The sequence below is a fragment of the Pinus tabuliformis genome, chromosome 8 (genome assembly GCF_031772625.1).
Source record: "Pinus tabuliformis cultivar Carrire ecotype Pingquan chromosome 8, CPIR1, whole genome shotgun sequence".
Classification (NCBI taxonomy): domain Eukaryota; kingdom Viridiplantae; phylum Streptophyta; class Pinopsida; order Pinales; family Pinaceae; genus Pinus; species Pinus tabuliformis.
This window is the reverse complement of record NC_142294.1, coordinates 1,502,694,168-1,502,714,577: the sequence shown is the minus strand read 5'-3', so window position 1 is coordinate 1,502,714,577 and position 20,410 is coordinate 1,502,694,168. Positions and strand designations below refer to the sequence as shown.

Genomic DNA, 20,410 nt, shown 5'->3' with positions numbered 1-20,410 from the left:
AGATTTTTATTTTCATTTTTTCTTTTTCATTTTTATTTTTCTCTACCCTACCCTACTTGAAAAACAAAATTCTTTTCAAGTATAAGAATACTTCCAATGGAGCCATGTGCACATCGAGATTAGAGACAAGATGATGTGGAGGCTTGAAATGCATGCTTTAACAGCTATCCGGATTTCAGAGACCAAATGATTTGACTTTGAAGGGATCAAACATAGCTGAAGAAGAGAGTACTGCTGCAGCTTAGTGACCGTCTGAAACCATATTTCAATATAGCTTTGATATCCTTGGTCCTTTTACTGATTTGGATCATTCTTCATGTCACATTCTATCATGACCTTCTCATCTTCCTCTTTTTGCTGATCTTTCTCTTGAGTACATGGAGGATTTGATGGTAACCATGAGGGAACTCTCTCGATCTCTGATTCTGATCTCTTCTCTTCATCAAGTGCAGCCCATGGTTCTTTGATCTCCTCTTTTGAATCTTCTTTTGCCGGATGTGGTCCTTCAATGCTTTCAATATAGTCTCTTTTTTGCAATACTCTTCCTGAGCTATGGTGAAGATCATTGAGCTCAAGAGGAGTCATTTCCACATGTTGTGCCTTAGCTTTGCAATTGGATTGAGCTACTCCCTTGTATGGTTTTGGGAATGGTGGTACGGGCAGCTGAGTGGGGGTGTATATTTGAGATGGATGAGGATGGGGTTGTGGTTGGGTAGGCATTTGGGGTTACCTTGGTGGAGCAGGAGGCAATGGTTGTGGATGAGCAGGTGGTGGAGGAAAAGAAGCAGGAGGAGTGTTGTATTGGGGCCTCCACCCCCGATGAGGTGCATTCCACTGAGGCTGTGGCTGAGCATAAGAGTGAAATGAATGAGCAACTGGTTGGGCATAATATGGATCTATGAAGGAACAAGGAGGAGGTGTGAACCAGGAAGGATGAGCAGGGAGACCCCAAGAAGGCATGAAAGTGGCTTGAGAGGGGTCATAATAGGTCTCGGATGTCCCTTGCAGTTCCTGCTTATAAGATCTAGGTTCATGTGGCCTCCTTTGGTTCATATAATAGAGTGATTCAGTGGCTCCTTTTACCCTCTGATATGCAACTTTGATTCCAGGCAAGGAAGGGCACTGATTCGTAGGATGGTATTATTCACAGAAAAAACACACTTCTAGGGAGTGCATTGGACATTCGTCCCTAGGAAGCTTTCTAGTGCACCTGGGACAAAAGATGGCCAAAGCCCTCTTGGCTTCCTCTTGCTTCTTTTGGATCCACAGGGTATCCAATTGCATGGCAAGAAACTGCCTCATATCACTCTTGAAATCTTCCATCTGATCTTCGAATTCGTCTTTGGATAAGGTGCTACTCTCAACATTTTTGCTTGTAGCCATTTTCTCCAGAGGAATGGTTTCTTCTTCTTCTTTCCTTCAGGTTCTTCAAATATGTCTTGTTGTCCCCTAAGGGTTCTTTAATCATAGCCATCGAAGAAGAGATAATGTTGGCTGTGTGAAGCAGTGGGGGTGTTGTGCAATCGTTTTTCTGACTTATCTCTACTCCTACAAGGCATGAAAAGAAATATTTTTGGTTGATTTTTGATTTTTTCTACTTCTACCTGCAAAACTGAAATAGATTGAACTGCAACTAACTATCTTGCTAAAATGAAAATGCGAAATTGAAATGAAAGCAGGAAAGGACTAATCTATTTTTCTCAAATGAAATTGCAGGAATGAAATGCTAGGCTACACTTGCGGAATTGAAATGCTAATCTACGCTTGCAGAAATGAAATTGCGGAATTGAAATGCTAATCTATGAAAGCGGGAAATGCTAATCTACTTTTGCATAAACGAAATTGCATTATGGAAATGAAATAAACTACTTAGCAAAAGATTGTAGTGGAAAATAGAAAAAAAGCGGCAATCACCAATACTCTGACGCTTCCTCGGCAATGACGCCAAAAAGATGGTGAGCCCTAGTATTGCAGCAATAATGTTGAAACTCCTGGAACTGCCTTCTTTAATTTTATCAACCCGGTAGTTCGTAACAAACTTGGAAGCGATGGTGTTGTATGCACAAGTACTAGCTCTTGTCGCAACTGTCACTTGGTCAGCTGGCACAAGTTTGCTAGGAGCTTAAGCCAACTTCTATGAGCTCTTAGAAGAAGCTTTTTAATTGATGGATGAAAGCTAACTCAAAGGAAGCTAATCTACTTGCAGAAAGAAACTGAAAGCCAAAAAGAAACGCAAACCCTGGCAAACCCTAATTTTACCGCCTAACCCTACTGGTGAAAGAAGAATGATGAAAGCTACAGAAAGAGATGCCATTAACTTCTAAGAAGGTAAAATGCATGTGTCTAAGTTATCACTATCTGAAGAAAACATCTTTTTGTATTTTTGAATAAGTTATTAGAATTATCATGCATGTGCTTTTAACTGGCTTTTTACTGTGCAGGGGTGGATCAAGGAGGAGAAATGCTTGGAAAAGGTTGGGAAGGTTCAGAGAGGGTCTGAGGAGTCCCTAACACCCTTCCAGAGAGTTTCACAGAGTTTTGCTCTCAAGAAACCTCATTCGTGAGCTTCTACAGGAAGTCTACAGGGGCTCTACAGGATGTTTCAGGAATTTCTACAATGTTCAGAAATTTCTACAGGATGTTTAAAAATTGGATTTTGGAGGATGGGTGAGTGAGGGAAGATGCATGAATGGATATGGAGGTAGGATAGGGGTCTGAAGTGGCCCAGGGACTGGTGGATGGAGTGGTGAGAGGGTGGAGAAGGCTAACTTGGCTTAAAGAAGGCTAAGACAATGATGGAGCAAGAAGGTAGGGTTATGTGGGCAAAAGGACAGGTGTGAGACAAGGAACCTAGCTAGGAGATGGAACAACTGGCTCTGATGAAGCTTAGGGAGATGAGAGAGTGGTAGATATGCCCTGCACAGTATACATTCAACTGAATCAACAAAGTCTTGCAAGCAATCAAAGTCCTAGCTAATCTAATCTAACTAACAATAAAGTGAATGAACAACAGCTTTATTTGGAAGAGAACCATGTATATCAACTATGCAATGAAACATTTCAGAGATCTGAACACATAACTAACTTCTGCAAATGAAACAGTACACTAAGGATTGCATGGTCAAGCAAACTAGTGTTTTGGTTGGGGCAGCACTGTTTCTTCAATTCCAGCCCTTGATCCAATAAGGATGAGGCGAAATAGAGAGTGTTGTTGACCCTTTTCTTGGAGCTTTTTTCTGTTATTATCCTACTAACTAGATCTGAACATAAAAATCCTTTTTTACCATCAAAACCAATCTAAATAACAAAGAAAAATTTAAATCTAAATAGCAGATTTTATTCCAAGAATGCAGCAAAAACACATGAAAGTAAACAAAGGAGGTACTGGGCACTTGAGATGGGCCCAAACCCAAGAGCTACAGCCTCCTAAGAGAGATTTAGAGCTGGTGCAAAGCTGGATTCATCTTTATTGATCAAAAGAAATGTTACATTCCAAAAACTGTCCACAAGGAGAACTTGAAAATGTGCTGAAAGCAAAGCTAATATACTGCCTAAAAATCGAACTACAAAATGAATACAAAATGACCAGCTACTGGCTAACCAAAATGAGACCCTAAGCCTTCTTATTTATATAAATTGAGGACCCCAACAGTCCTCCTAAGCTTTAAGGACTCGACTGCCTAAAACTTGTAGTTAACAATAGTGCTACTTGACTTGCTTGGCTGCCCTTGTGATAATTGATTTGGTGGCCCTTGAACTCCGAGCTGATGGTGGATAATTCAAGGTAAGGGCCCATAAATGAAGGGAACACCTTCCTAAAAATCCTCTCCACGAATTTGGCTGCCAAGTGCTCATTTCAACCCTTGATTTTGTCTCCAAATTGACCAAAAAGACTACACAAAGCACACATTAGACTTGTTGGCATAATGATTAACCCAATTCACTCTAATAGCATAAATATAATAAAAAACATGCAATAAAATAATGAGAATGGTGGATTAAGTCAAATTAGGAGGTTGAATGAGACCAAATAATTATCCATTTTTGGGGCTCATCACTAGATTCGTGGGATAGTCTAGTTATTCCAATAGGTAACAATACAACTGCCTTGCAGTTTGATGAAATAGTCTCAGCCTTGCTGACGGAGGAGATGAGACAGAAAAATATGGAGAGCCAAAATGGTGATGCCTTGTCTGTACGAGGATGGTCCCAGAAAAGAAACAAAAATAAGTCATCGAGTGGGAGATCTAAATCTAGAGGGAGATCTAAATCTACAGGAAAACCTATAAAGGTGGTGTGCTGGAAATGCGGAAAGGAAGGCCACTTCAAAAGGGACTGTAAATTTAAAGATCCTGACAAAGGAAAGGGATCTGATGGGGCTCCTTTTGCAGAGGTTAAAACCACCTCAGATGAAGGTGGGGATGTGTACTTGGCTTCTTCAAGTACACATTTAGATCATGAGGCATGGTCGATTGACTCAAGTGCATCCTTTCACTTGACTCCCCATAGAGAGTGGTTTTGTGAGTATGAGAAATATGATGGTAGTGATGTCTTCTTGGGGGATGGTAGGAAGGCTAGAATCATTGGTCGTGTAAAAGTAAAGTTGAAGCTGCAAGGTGGAAGGGTTAGAACACTTCCGGGTGTTCTGCATATTCCTGCATTAGCCAGAAATCTGATTTCTGTTAGTAGGCTGGATGATGCAGGTGTAAAAATAGTGTTCGAGAAGGATACCTATAAGATGGTTCAGGGAGCACTGGTATTGATGCGGGGAGTTCGGGTTGGAACTCTGTACAGGCTGCAAGGTAGCACTGTTGTTGATGGGTGCAACAGTTCCATGGTTCCTGAAAGTGGAGCGATAAATCTAGTGGTCTCTGGAGAAAAGACCATGCTGTGGCATCAAAGGCTTGGAAATATTGGAGAGAAGGGCCTTCGAATACTTCATGGTAAAGGTATGGTAGAAGGTATGAGTAATAGCTCTCTGGATTTTGATTTTTATGAAAATTGTGTATACGTGAAGCAGAATCGGGTGAGTTTCCCCTCTGGTGGTAAGAGGATGAAACATATATTAGAGCTTGTGCACAATGATGTGTTTGGACCTGTGAAGGTTCCATCACTGGGTAAGGTTGTGTACTATGTATCATTTATAGATGACTTTTCAAGGAATACATCGATATATTTCCTTAAGAAGAAATTTGAAGTCTTTGATAGGTTTAAAGAATTTAAGGCTCTAGTGGAAAACAAGACAGAGAAGAAGATAAAGGTGTTGAGGACAGATAATGGTGGAGAGTTTTGCAGTATGGAATTTGAAAAATTCTACAAGAAGTGTGTAATAGCATGGCAGAAGACTACTCCATATACACCTCAGCAAAATGGAGTTGCAGAAAGAATGAACAAGACGTTGATGGAAAGGGAAAAAAACATGCTCAGTGGTGCCGAGTTAGGACAGGAATTCTGGGCAGAGGCGGTGGATACTGCATGTTACTTGGTCAATAGGTCACCTTCATCAGCATTGGAGGATAATACTCCACAAGAGGTGTGGATTGGTAAGAAAACCTCTCTTTCACATCTGAGGGTATTTGGATGTGATGCATATGTACATGTTCCAAAGGAGAAAAGAAAAAAGTTGTATAGTAAATATGAAAAGTGCATCTTTATTGGGTATAAGGATGGTTTAAAGGGTTATAAGCTTTGGAACCAAGTAACAAGGAAGGTTATGTACAGCCGAGATGTGGTGTTCAGAGAGGTGAAAGATGTTATTAAACATGAAGTCCAACCAAAGAAACCTGAGAAGATAGAGTTTGAGCTAAAGGAGGAAGAATTAGACTCTACAGCAGAGGAGAAATTAGAAGATGAAGAGCCACAAACTCCGGCCATGAGAAGATCAGTTCAAGAAAGAAGGCAACCAGAAAGGTATAGTCCATCTGCTTTTTGTTCAAATTTTGCTTTGTCCGTTACTGATGATGATCCCAGAAATGTGAAGGAAGCAATGGATTCAAAGGATGGAAAACTCTGGAAAGAGGCCATGGTTGATGAAATGGCATCTTTGCACAAAAATGAGGCTTGGCATCTGGTGGAGTTGCCAGTTGGAAGGAAACCCATTGGTAGCAAATGGGTGTTAAAAAATAAGACAAATGCAGAAGGAAAAGTGGAGAAATACAAAGCTCGGTTGGTAGCAAAAGGTTATTCTCAAGTGCCAGGAATTGATTTTGGTGATATATTTTCTCCTGTTGCCAAGGTAACTTCTATTAGATTACTTTTATCTGTTGTTGCTGCTTTTGATTTTGAGGTAGAATAGATGGATGTGAAGACAACATTTCTTCATGGGGATCTAGAAGAGGAGATCTACATGAAGCAACCTGAAGGCTTTGTGGTGAAGGGTAAGAAAGAATTGGTATGTAAGTTAAATAAGTCTCTATATGGGTTAAAACAATCACCAAGGATGTGGTATCAAAAATTTGATACATTTATACGGGGACTTGGCTTCACTAGAAGAAAAGCATATCACTATGTGTATTTTAAATTAATTGGTGACCGTGTTATTTATCTGGTCTTGTATGTGGATGATATGTTGTTGGTTGTAAATGACAAAGAAGTTATCCAGGATTTGAAGACCCAATTTTCCTCCAAATTTGAAATGAAAGATCTTGGTGCTGCAAACTATATTTTGGGCATGGAAATTAAAAGAGATCAGACAAAGAGGAAGCTCTGGTTAAACCAGAGGAACTACATCGAGACAATATTGCAGAGGTTTAATATGCAGGATAGTAAACTGATGAAGGTTCCTATTCCTGTAGGTGTGAGGTTATCTGCTGAACAATGTTCCAAGACACAAGAAGAGGAAGAGGACATGTCCTGTGTTCCATATGCAAGTGCAGTCGGTAGCCTAATGTTACATCACCTTTGTCAACATGTTTTCATGTCAAAAACTTGCTTTTGTCTCATGAAATGTGTGCGGAATAACCATTGTCCACATATCAATGAATTCCTTCATTTTGAGCATACAAAGAAATATCACATTGTTTTGTTTTCAAATTTTCTTTCCATACCTTGGAATTTTGCTCATTTTTCTTAATAATTGTTTTTGTCTTCCTCTCCTTGAGTCTGAAATTTACTCCTATGTGCTCAAAATTTTGACACTTAAAACATTGCACCTGATAGTTTAGAGGAGAAAAAGAATTACTATACATGGTTATAATTTTCCTCTACTGAAATCTTCCTCTCAATCTGAATTTCCTGTAGGATAGATTGAATCTACAATTTGTTTCTCTATGGCCATAGTTTGTGCATGTGAAATGATACCTTGGGAATATATTATTATACCTAGAAGGATCCCTTCTACGCTGGGTTGAATTTTGGGCATTTCGATTTTCTTGGTCAGTATTTTGATTTTGCTACTACTAATATTTTTTGGCTACGTATTCTCCTTTTGTTGTTTCACAACTCATTCATTAGCTGATGGAACAAAGGTGATTGTCTTCTTTCCATCATCTTTGTTGTTGAGCTGGTCTCAACCTTACATCCTTGACCACTACAATCTTAGGAGACACATTGTGCTTCCAATATTTCATTCAAATATTTGGTTCCTTTACCAAATTTTTTATTGAAGCTCAGTTGTGTTTTTGCCTTCCCCAATTCCTTCTTTAGCTGTAAGATTTCTCCTTCTAGCCTTTCACATGCTTAAAACTTTTCATTCAGTTGCTGGTTCAAGGATTCCTTAATATTTTTACCTTCTTGTAATTTCAAGAGTAATGGCTCAATAGAATCAACATTTTCTTTTATCAAAGACTCCTTAGAGATTTATTTTTCTTCCTCAGCCTTTCTATTTATTCAAGTGCACTTACCAACTCTCCTTCTAGGTCGACTTCACCCTCTCCATCATCATAATTAATGGCTTCGACTTGCATATTTTCTATTACCATCAACATGAACTCTTTTGGGTTTGCATCATATTTGTCCTCATCTAAGGATTGGCTAAGTTCAATTTTCAAGGAACTCTCTTCTTGAACATAAAAACCCCTCTTTTTATACTTAAAAGGTAGCTTAATTTTATACTTTCCTAATCCTCACTTGAGCTTCCTTACAAATTTAGCTTCTTCTTCATCTAATTCACAACAAGAGTCATCATTCTCCTCTTTACACCTTTTTTCTTCTTTAAAGGTTGATTCTTTGGCTATAGACTTGGCATTGGAAATTATCATCTCATAGGTAGTAAGTATACCAAGTAGTTGATATAGAGTAAGACTTTTTAGATTGTAAATCTCTTCAATGGCTAGAACCTTGGGATTAAACCTTTTGGAAGGGATATCAACACATTTTGAACTACCACAACTTCATCTAGCTTCTCATCAAGCTCTCTTATGGTGTTCACAACTTCATCAACTCTTAAAAAGTACTTTGCAATATCTTCATCATCATGCATACTTAAAGACTCAAATTGTGTCCTATAGCATTGGAGTTTAGCTTTCTTTACCTTGTTGTCACCTTCATAGAAACTACTCATTTTGTCCCAGATAGCTTTGGTAGATGTGCATTCCGTTACTTTGAAAATCTCAAACAAAGATAAGCCAGCAAGGAAGGAATTCATGGATTTAGCATTGCATGTAAACTCTATCTTTTTATCTTTGGTAATCACGACTGGAGGCTTTTGATATTCTTCTTCCACAACATCCCACACATCAACTCCAAGTGATTGAATGTAGGTATTCATCCTCACTTTCCAAAACACATAGTTTGTTCCATTGAACATGGGTGCCCTGTTGGTAAATCCTCCTTCCTGGTTTTCCATGGTCCTTGATATTTCTTTGAGTTGTTAAATTGATCTGAAGTAACTTGGATCTAATACCAATTGTTGGAAACCAAGAAAATACTGAGAGGGGGTGTGAATCAGTATTGTAGGAATTTTACCAATTTCAAAAAATATTATTTTACTTGTGCAAGAACACTAGGAAAACATTAAGTAATTCATCAATTAATCTAAATAATCATGACATAAAATAATATTATTAACACAGAATGAACAAACAAATTCTGCAACAATTGCTCTTAAATTGCTTCATAAGGTAAGCTACAACTTTTTGTTACAATTCTCCTCCTTGATTTATCAGCTACAACTAAATGGAGCTAGAACCCCAAATATTTACTAGCACCCACTCAAAGGAGCACCAACCCATGATCTGCAAGCTACAACTTGCTTGACACTCATTGATTAATCTTTCATCCATTTTCACATTAGAACCATGAATGTCAACTCTACCTTCAAAATAAAATAGTTTTCTCCTTATTCACTAATACCTTCAATAATGTCTGATTAATGAGAACACCAACAACTTCACCTCAACTTGCTCACATAACTTGTTCAATATTCATACTCAAGGCTGCATATAAAGATTTTTCTTTACTAATTTTGTCTTCTTTTCTTTTCTTGTATTGCTACATGACTCCTTGGTTTCTTCCTTTGTCCTATTTATTTCAGTCTTCTGGATCTGTACTCTAAGTCTTCAATCTCTTATCTATAGTTCTAAATTCAATCTCTGAGTTTTTCTGCTTAATTTAGCTATTCTGACAGTTTTCATATTTTAGCAAGGCTTTTCTAATTTTGGAGCATTGTTAACTTTGGCTTAGCTATCAAATCAACCACTAGTTTGTCACATGCTATCAACTCGACCGTCCATGAAAAACATTGCTACACCGTGAACTCAAGTTTTTGACTCATCACATTAAGTTCCCAATCAATTTACTAAGGACCAAGGCCTTTTAATAAACCACTTCCACCAAACATAGCTCCATGGGCCTTTTTAATTTTATTACAAAAACATTGCCAATTTTTTCGCAATTAACCTTAGCAGTTTTCGCACTAGTTCCTATCTATTTTCTTGCCCCAGGACTAGGTGTAGTGACCATATGCTCAACCTTCAGGTGCTTAACCATGTTCAAGCTTGTTAGGGCTTAATTTATTGATTAACTACTCCACGCCACTGGTTCTTTGTTACATGTATCCTCGTTTCGGTGCTCAGCGTAGAGCTCTCTATGTTAACATTTTGTTTGTGAACCCTTTTAAAACCTTTGGGGTCCTACCAGCGAGCTTAACTATCAGTGGGACTATCCTTGATGCTCCTCATTGGTTGTGGATCTACCACAATTCTTGTCAGCTCGATCCCTGTTGCATGACACTTCCACTCTATGCTCCCTTAATTTTTCTTTGGGGTCCTCTACCACACCTACAAACCAATAGAATTTCTCCTAGGCTTAGTCATCTCTGACACCACCCACTTCATCTTATACATAGTTATTTTGTCTATTTATTCAAAAGAAATGATAATTTATTCTAGGCATGTACCAACGAGATGATGCTGCATTAACATCACCTGTGCCACATGTTGACCTATGATTGGTCCATGTGTCACTCATAAATGGGCTATTAGGGTGCCCAAAAACACCAAATTTACCTGCAATGTGTCACCCTCCCATTAGCCAATGTTAACATCATCATCCTCCATAATTTGGGCCAATCAAATACTTCCAAGTGTCCTGTTGTCAGAGAGGAGAGAGAAAGGTCCACGACCTTGTTTTTCAATGGTTTCCTCTATAAAAATTTAATGTCTCTCATCTCATTTCTTTGCATTGCTTCGCCCAAGTTGGCTCTCCCTATGCCTTCTCCTTTGAAATCCTCAAGGGTCACCTTTCCAATCTAGCCTAAATGGGCTTTGTTATCCATGTGAGGGCCTCTTCTTAATTATCCACCAATGACCACTTTTACTGCATTGTGTCAGGGCCACGTATTCACGTTCATACTCCTTTGCATTCCATAATATTGCATTGGGGTGATACCATCGGCCTTCCTCCATTGGAATGCGTTGTAATGAGGGCTCCACCTTATGGCTAATCACATGCTTCCACTTTTAGACCACATCTACCCATTGCATATCATCCTGCCTAAACTCTTAAGACCTATTTTAAGTTTTATTAGGGTTATATCGCCAAGCTCTCAGCTGCGGGCTTATGTGTTATTGTGGGCTCCACTTGTGGCCAATGAAAACCTTTCCCATTGCTTTATTGGCACACCACGTCAGCCCATTCCACTAGATAGTGGTTCCACCAATGTTTCCGTAAAGTTTGGCCATTTTTCCAAATAGACACATGCTCCAAAATGGGTCCCCAACCTCCTTAGTTATGCTAACTTTGACTTGGGCCATGCAAATTTGACTTGCTCTTTCTCTCAAACCAAGAGACCATTTTCAAACTTCCGCGTACCAATGGAAATATTTTTCGGAGCTCTGTCCATCCAGGTGGGTTTCATCTTCATCTGAGATGACATGCTACTCTATAATTGGATCCAAAGTCTTTGCACCATTCTCATCCATGTTGCTCATAATTCTTCTTCTTGTGTCCAGAACATGATCTACTGAGGCATCATTTGACACTTTGCTAGCAGTTAAAATTAGTCACAACATATTTCCAGCATAAGGATGCACACAACTATGCCTGTAAGTGTCATGTATGTCAAAGATGTGTTAGCTGAGATAAGAGTTCAATTGCCCCATTGTAGCCCATTGTCGTTGAAGAGCCTTTTTAAGAATGTTGATTGGATGTTATTGGTCAGATTTTTACACATTCATCAAGGAAACACTGATATGTGTTAACTACCAAATATGATTTATTCAATGGGATAAATAAATTATGTTGAAACAACTAAACAAGAAAGAAGTCATCCACTCCCTTAAGAAAAATATTATTACCAGGTTCGATGTTCCAACGTCACTTGTTTTTAATATCACAACTTACTTTTCATCATTAAAACTTTATGATTTTTCATTATAGAATGGTATTGTTTTAAAACACACATCTAATTAATACCCTTAGGGAAATTGTTTAGTTTACTCTGTTAATAAGAATTTAATTCACATCATTAAGAAAATTGTTTACTATGAGGAAAGGAATTGGCATACTACATTTATGAATGCTTTGTGGGATGACAGTGTCACACCAATACTCTCTTTGAAGACCTCCCTGACCCTTCAGCTCTCTCAATCCTGAGGTAAACAATGTCTTTTTGTTCATAGTAGTATAGGCACCCTTCTTAAGTTAGATAAAGAAAGGTGAAAAACAAAAGAAAAGTTTGCTATGAATTAGAATCGTATCAAGTGTTGGTTTGACAAGAAATCTACAAGGAACAAGGAGTTCAGTGTGGGAGACTTAGTATTGAAATGGGATAGAGCCCATGAAGAGAAAGGTAAACACACCAAATTTATATCCTTGTGGATTAGGCCCTTCGTTGTTCATAACAAGTTTGGACACCATACTTATTATCTCCGATCCTTAGATGGGAAGATGGACTCTCTTCTCATTAATGACCAAGATCTTAAGCGTTATTTCCAATGGAAGCCTAGGGATTTGTTTCTACCTATGTACATATTTCTTTCCTTGTCTATTTTGTTTGTTTTGTTTGGTCCATTTCATTTCTTGTTCTTTCTCTCTTCATTTTGTTCAGTCTATGTAAATAAAACCTTGTGTGAAAGTGTTTTTCTTGGTTCTAACAATGTGGAGAAAGTTTTAAAGGGCTTTGTGACAGGCAAAAACACTTGGTTAAATTTGTATCCCTCTTCTTTGCTTGGGTCTGATATCTTTAAGGTCAATGATGTCTGAATGGAGAATATGATCCATTCGAAAGGAAAGATTCAAGAAGAACCATGATTCTTGTATCTATTTTAGGATGTTCATTCCTTGACTCGTTGTTGTAATTGAATCGTGTTTTTGCATGCTGAGTAGAGAAGGGAAAGGAGAAAACTAAAGGTGAGCACATTAAGTATAGAGGTGTATAATAGTATTTGAAGGAATAAACTCTCTTTATCTCGATAATTTGGGATCCGTATTCTACCTTCGCAATATAAATGCCGATAAAATACCAGTGAGCATATTGAAATAAATAAAGGGTGAAAGAAGATAAAGGCTTCCTATGCAGAGAGTTGTAGCAAGAAACTTCGCTGAGGTACTAAACATGCTCACCAGTAGTCAAACAATGCTTGTGTACCTATAGTGACTCTGCCAAGGTACTAAATAGGCCTACTAATAGCTGAGAAACACCAAATATGGAACTAAAACTTTGATTATTCTAAACTTGTGAATATATATTATCTTTCTCCCGAATCGAAACAATTGTGATATGGTAAGACTTGTAATCGTGTTTAGACGAGATAGGGAATAGGAGATACCACTCCTATAGCTAGGATAGATGGGAAAGTTGAAGTGATATACATGATGAATCAATACTTCTTGAAAGGATAGGCCCCATGCATAAGGCTAGACCTGAAAAGAGAAATTGAGGTTCTTCCAATGAATCACCAAGTGTTGCCACTGCTAAAACACCCTCTAAATTTTGGCCTATATTCAAACTTTGGAGCCTCCCTTTTATCATGTGAACTATCATTTCTAGTTGTTAGAGTCATCCCATACTTGCTTCCTAAGTTTCTAACTCCCTTGTTGAAGGAATTCAAAGTGTCATCTTTTGTTAAGGTAAGTCTTGTTCTTTGTGAAAGGAAGTTATGAAACACCTATAAGAGGCACCTCTCATGCTTTCTCTTCTTGTTCTTGGACTTCAATGAAGATGTGAAAATAGTCTTCATCATTGTGTTCTTCAAGTGATTAACGACTTTCTTGTTGTGTTTGGTGTTCAATGGCATCACAAGGGAATTATTCATCAATGTGTTCTTCAAATGGAGGTGCAGCAAGATCTTCAATGGCCTTGTCATCTTTGTCTTCTTTTAAAAATGGCTCATGAGAAGAACAAGTGGAATCATGTGACTCATATTCAAACTTTAATGGGGGAGGATCATCATGTTTTTCTTGATATAATAGTGAAATAAAATAAATGGATATTTTCCTCTTTCTATTTCCACAAGAAAGTCATTGAAAGGATTATCATCATATTTGATTATGAAATCATAAATTTTATCCCCTATTTTATAAGAACACATGCATCTTCAACTTCTTCATAACCATAAATCCATTTCTTTTGAAATTATTTTATTAAATGTGGAAATGATTTTACCTCTTCAAAGATGAAATTACAATATCAATTCAATACATTTTTTCCTTGCATTAAATATGTCAATAGATTAAACTTCTTATACAAATTTTCTTCCAAGAAAATTCTCTGCAATATGCAAACATTTTCATCAAGATATGTTCATGGACAATGTTATTATCTACCACATAATCCATAAAAGAGTAAAGGTTCCTTAAATCCAACCAAGGATTTCCATTAATCTTTGGGACATGGGTAGTCCATGTAGCCAAATTAAACTTACATGGATATAATTAATGCTTTAAAATACCTAATGAGAAAGAAAATCTTCCCAAAATTATCCTTTGGTAGAAGCCATGCTTTTTTCTTCAAATCTTAAAACATAGAAGACACTAATTTTTTTAATTTAAAATTTGCATTCCAATCATACCTCATACCAAAATGAGCTTTGGAAGTTCCTTCAATATGTTTCATGTGCTCGGCTTTACATACAAAAAAATCCTTCAAAATTTGCAAGGACAAGGGTCTTGGCCATTATGGAAATCATCTCATGAGAAAGAGATCTTCAATACAACTCTCTCACAATTTTTTTATGGAGCATAATCATCAAAATTTTCCAAAGAATTGACTTCATTCCCAACCATAGTGCCTAAATATTACCTCCCAATTTATAATTGATGATAAAATCCCTAATCGACAAGGTACAAACTAAAAAGGAAGTACTAAAATGCATACCACTATATTATAGATAACCCATTATCTTCACTTTAGATAAATTCTCCTATTGCTCAAGGAAGGTATTCCTAGTAGCATGATTACTAAACCTACACAATGAAGCGTGAAGTGATGTGAAAGTAGTTCTAGTAAAACAATGTTTTTTTATTTTTATTTATGGGATATAAATGAGGTAATGGGAGGAAATGGATATTAGTGTCAAATCTAATAAGGGAAATGGATTCAAGGGGAATCTAAGAGGGATTATGGGGTCAAGAAGAAACACCTTTTCAAAGTGGATTATTTCCCTATGCATTAGGACATTAAGGAGACTAGGGCTATTGAATTAATATGATCATATCTAAAGTGGTTTTAACATTAGGGAAACTTTGAGGTCAAAATAGGCCTCAAAACAAAAAATGTACTAGCAAAATCAACTTTAAAAGAGTCAATATGATTCAAGATGATGATGTAAACCATATGGATAAATATTTTTGGAGGAAAATGAACAAAGATATGTGTGTCTAGGCTTATTATACCTTTGAGTCTATAAAAGAGAAAGTAAGGTTATGAGTGCAATTACTTAAACTTTTAGACTTGGAAGTAGTAGCTGAAAGTTGAAGTTTGGATCATCAAATGTAATTTTTATTTTCAAAAGAAATAATTAATGAAGCAATTTTTCCCTTGGAAACCCAAGCTTGAGAGAAAACCCAACTTTTCTTATTAAGAGAATTGATTCTTCAACAATGTTTACAATTTCAAAATTGTTTAGAAATCTGTGCCAGAATCCAAGTATATTCACCAATCAAACTTGGTCAAAATTGGTCAAAATTCCAACTAGTCAAACCTCCAAAAATAATGAATTTCGGTCCATTTTTTACAATGTCGACCTATCTTCTGCAGTCAATTTTGGACCTGCAGCTGGCCCGTGCTGTCAACTTAGACCTACGATTGACTTCTTGCAATCAAACCCATGGTTAACCTGCGATCAAACAATCTCTCTACCTTCAAACTCAGCCTTCTTGACTTCTCACATGTGGATAAGAATAGAAGACCAAATGTGTGTTCTCGAATTTGTTAAAGTTGAGGTGTCATATTGTGTATAAATAGGTGTCATATTGTGTATAAATACTAGTCAAATAGGGTGAATTGATCAAGGGTCACACCCTTTCATGCTGGGCCGACTTGACCATTTTGAGCCTACATGAAGCCCAAATATTAGAATTGATGATTTAACACATCTACTGAATTCTAAACAAATTAACAGGAAGGCTATCAACTCTCGTTTGTATTCCGAGTAAGTTATTTATAGTAAAAGGTCGGTGACAAGCTGTTAACTCTGGTTTCTATTCCGAGTGTTTCGTTTGATCCATATTTACCTTGGTAATTTACGTTTACATTCTATGTTTTCCGCGGCAAGAACTTAGGTGAGAGGCTGCTAAAATTCTTATTTGAATCATTTCCCATGGTATGCACTTACTTTTGAATTATTTTTTTTTACCTTTTTTGAATGGCTGGCATTGGCCATTCGTCTTATTACACAACCAAAAGATAAGTCCAGCAACTTAAGATTCCAACTTCCCACAAGAAATCACCGTTAGAATCAGATACAGTCATCTTTGTCAAAGTGACCATTAATATGATGTTGCAAATATGTCTAATTTCTCCGGACATTTCCAATTTTTGCCTGAATTTTGCAGGTTGCCGATAGTTCCGGGTTTTCAAGTCCAAGCTTATAATTGCTGATATTTTCCCTGAAATTAAAGTCTCTTTTCAGACCGCTGGCAATATATTCCCACAAGCAAAATCTGCAACATTTCTAGCTACACCAGAAATACCCCATAAAATCTGTTTGTGGATGTGTAAAAAAAGATTAAAGAAGATGAGCATGCTACCTGATTTAAACTTTGTCTTTTCAGTCAAAAAAGCATGGTTGTATTTCATGGCATGAGATTATTGAATTTTTTTTTTGTGATTACATTTTGGGATTCTTTGTGTGGTTAATAATTACAAATTTGTAATACAATTAATGGTAGTATCTGCTGAGGAATAATAATATGTGGAATCTTCCATTGATGTCTTAACCACCTTTATATATGCTATTTCTCACTGAGATTTTTTTATCTATTTTAGGGTGGTGGAGAGATAGAGGTGACAGGATCACCGACAGAGAAGGCTCTTATTTCTTGGGCATTAAAGGTATGATGTGCATTTATGTCTTCTCTATGCAAAAGTGTAGCTTATTACTCAATTGTTATTTTTTCTCGCTCCGTTCAAATACATAACAGCCAACAATTCATTTGTGATCATAATTGTGATGTTCTCTTAGCTTGGAATGAATTTTGATAACGAAAGATCCAAATCCTCCATCTTACATGTTTCTACTTTCAACTCGGAAAAGAAACGTGGAGGTGTTGCCCTGAAGAAGGTAACAGGTGTATTCATGCATCTACAGATCTTGTTCTGTGTGCAATATAGTACCATTTTCTGTATTCAAGTAGTTATCGTCTCTGACTATTTATTATTGGATTTTTACTTTTCTTTTAAATGTTAATGCATAATTGCAGTCTGAAACTGAAGTACATATACATTGGAAAGGAGCTGCAGAGATAATACTAGGTCTCTGCAGTACGTGGATTGATAGTTCTGGCTCTGTGCGAGAAATGAATCCTAATGAGGTTTGGTGTGGCTTCTAAATGTGATTTTGTGGAGGGAAAAATCCAATACCAATATGCTTGTTTAATTTGATCAATTTCCAAGTCAACCTGAGTTTATGACGGCTTGCTTCCTTTATCCCAGATAAACGAAAGTGAAAAAATCATTGAGGGGATGGCTGCAGAGGCATTGCGGTGCATTGCTTTTGCTTACAAGACATATGATCTTCATAGTGTGCCTGCTGATGAAGATCAACTCCAATCATGGAATATTCCTGAAGAGAACCTTACCCTCCTGGCAATAGTTGGGATAAAGGTAAAAAAAATTGAGGTCATGACCCATTCATCCATAAAATTACTTGGAGCTTGTTAATTTTATACAACATTTTTGTATGTAATTACTCATAATAGCATTACTGTTCCCATTAAAATGATAAACAGTGAAAATGCATGACTATAGACCGAGGACATTGCTTAATATTTTATGTTTCTGACCTACAGTACAGGGCTTTTATTATAGGATATTTTGGAAACTTGATGTATAGAAAATTTTACTAATGGTGAACATTTCTGCTACCATTGTAGGAAGCTTTCAATTAATGAGCAGTTTATATTACCTGTATAACACAAATGCTGAGGTCTATTGTAGATTCTTTTCATGGTATATCTGTAAGAATATGACTTAGAACTATCCACTGGGTGGGCAAAAGTTGTGGTTTCTTCTGCAGGTGCTTATAAGTTTATTATAGTTCCCAAACTGTAATCACACAACTATGTAGCAGTGGCTAGTTTTTCCATATAAACTTTTTGGCTATGAGTTCATCACCCACCCAAACTTTCAGGGAAATATCGAGCAGCTATATGTTTATAATGAATTTATAATAATAAGCTATTTTCTATATGGTATAAACGTGTTAATAAAAAAAAGCCTTTTGAATATCAAAGATGGTCCATGTTATTTTTTTTGTCAATAACTTTTGCTACTACTAAGCATATCTCTTTACTCACGAATTTCCCCTCGTTATTCATGTCTCTTTACTCATGAATTTCCCCTAGTTATTCTTTTCATCTTTTCTTTACTGTGCAGGATCCATGCAGAGCTAATGTAAAAGAAGCTGTGAACAAGTGTCAAAGGGCTGGTGTGAAGGTAATGGTTGAAGATACTATCATGTGTGCTTGAAGGTCTAGTGTTCTTGGAACGGTTATTGCATGAAGTGTATTTACATGGCATGTTTTTTTGTATTTACCAAGCAAATAATTAATGATAAAATAACCCTCTATACTGTCAATAAAATATTAGTCTCGTGCAGTAAAATCACCAGAAATATGAGTTCATGGTATTTCCTATATAGGGGTTCATGGTAGAAGATTCTTTGCAGAAGATTGTGTAGAATTATTGGCATGAAATGCAACAAAAGCTCATATATCAGTTCAATTGGCGGTTATTTATGAGTTTCAAGGAACATGCTTGCTTGGAATGTTTTGCATTGGGTATTTGACTTGTTCCACCTTAATTTTGTATCTTCTTATTAATCATTTTTATAGGTTCTCATGGTGACTGGTGATAACATTAACACAGCAAAAGCTATAGCTCTTGAATGTGGCATACTCCAGGCAGGGCAGCTTACAGAAGAGCCAACTATCATTGAAGGAAGGGTTTTTCGCAACTACACTGATGAAGAGAGACGGGAAATTGTGGACAAAATTTGTGTGAGTATGCGTGTACCAATCCTTACCCTAAAAGACGCACACAAGGGTAAAAATGGAAAAAAAAACATGCACACAACAGAATATTGTGAAAGAAAATTCTAATGGGAGGAAAACCACAGAATCTTGTGAAAGAAATTTCTAATGGGAGGAACACCATTTTGTTTTCCTGCAGGTAATGGGGAGATCCTCACCTACAGACAAACTTCACTTGGTGCAAGCACTAAGAAAAAAAGGTCATGTTGTTGCAGTTACTGGAGATGGAACAAATGATGCACCTGCACTTAAAGAGGTTGGTTTTCTTGTTGCATAATGCTGTGAATTCTGATTATGCAAGCCAGTCTTTCCTTTGCAAGAATATTTCCAGTTCTATAAAGTTATATTGATGGAGCTTATTTTATATATTATCTGGCATCTAGGCAGACATAGGTCTCTCCATGGGTATCCAAGGAACAGAAGTTGCCAAGGAAAGTTCTGATATCATTATTCTAGACGATAATTTTGCCTCCGTTGTGAAGGTTTGTCACAGACATGGATGTTTGTTTTAGTCCTTGAAAGCTATGCGATTTTTTTCACAAGTTACAGATTCCTTACAGTTGTTTTCCCATGGTTTTTAGGTAGTACGATGGGGTCGTTCAGTGTATGCAAACATTCAAAAATTCATTCAGTTTCAACTCACTGTAAATATTGCAGCACTTGCAATTAACTTTGTTTCTGCTGTTTCATCCGGGGATGTTCCTTTAACTGCTGTTCAGGTTAGTGTCAAATTCAATAGAACTGTGGTCGATCCGACAGTTCCTTTTATTCTCATGGTTTTGACCCCATTTCCTTTTCTTACCTTGACTGTTCCCTATTATTCTCATGGCTTGGGGCCCCCAACTTACGTTTCTGCAGCTTCTCTGGGTCAACCTTATCATGGATACTCTTGGAGCTCTTGCATTGGCAACTGAATCCCCAACTGATCGTCTAATGTGCCAGCCTCCTGTAGGGCGCAGGTGAGGCTCAGCCTACTGTGCATATTTGCATTATGTGTGGCATTTGTTCTGCGTTTGGTTTGAACTAATATTTTCCTAATTATAATTACTGGATTTGATTTGTGGAATTATTTTTTTATACAAAATTGCTATGTTGGATGAGTTTCTGGAACAGTAGAAAGATCAGAGGTTTCCTAAAATTTACAAGGAATAGTAATATTATATAATAAAAAATAAAAAGTTAATTTTTGTAATTATATAATTTATATAATAATTAAAATGATATCTAATATAATGTAGTGAGAAAACTCCCAATACTTAAATAAAAATTAATATTGAAT

At 36.9% G+C, this 20,410-nt stretch overlaps 1 protein-coding gene across 1 annotated transcript in view; it reads left to right on the top strand.

Annotated features, from left to right (window-relative positions):
• Window positions 1–20,126, top strand: part of LOC149241546 (calcium-transporting ATPase 8, plasma membrane-type-like) — a 180,419-nt gene extending 160,293 nt beyond the window's left edge. The window contains exons 19-28 of the mRNA XM_089370583.1: window positions 16,868–16,933; window positions 17,064–17,162; window positions 17,302–17,412; window positions 17,534–17,704; window positions 18,476–18,535; window positions 18,934–19,098; window positions 19,271–19,387; window positions 19,515–19,613; window positions 19,713–19,850; window positions 19,990–20,126. Coding sequence (XP_089226709.1) covers window positions 16,868–16,933; window positions 17,064–17,162; window positions 17,302–17,412; window positions 17,534–17,704; window positions 18,476–18,535; window positions 18,934–19,098; window positions 19,271–19,387; window positions 19,515–19,613; window positions 19,713–19,850; window positions 19,990–20,094 — 1,131 coding nt within the window. The 3' untranslated portion in view covers window positions 20,095–20,126. The remainder of the gene's footprint in view (window positions 1–16,867; window positions 16,934–17,063; window positions 17,163–17,301; window positions 17,413–17,533; window positions 17,705–18,475; window positions 18,536–18,933; window positions 19,099–19,270; window positions 19,388–19,514; window positions 19,614–19,712; window positions 19,851–19,989) is intronic.
• The last annotated feature ends 284 nt before the right edge of the window (window positions 20,127–20,410 follow it).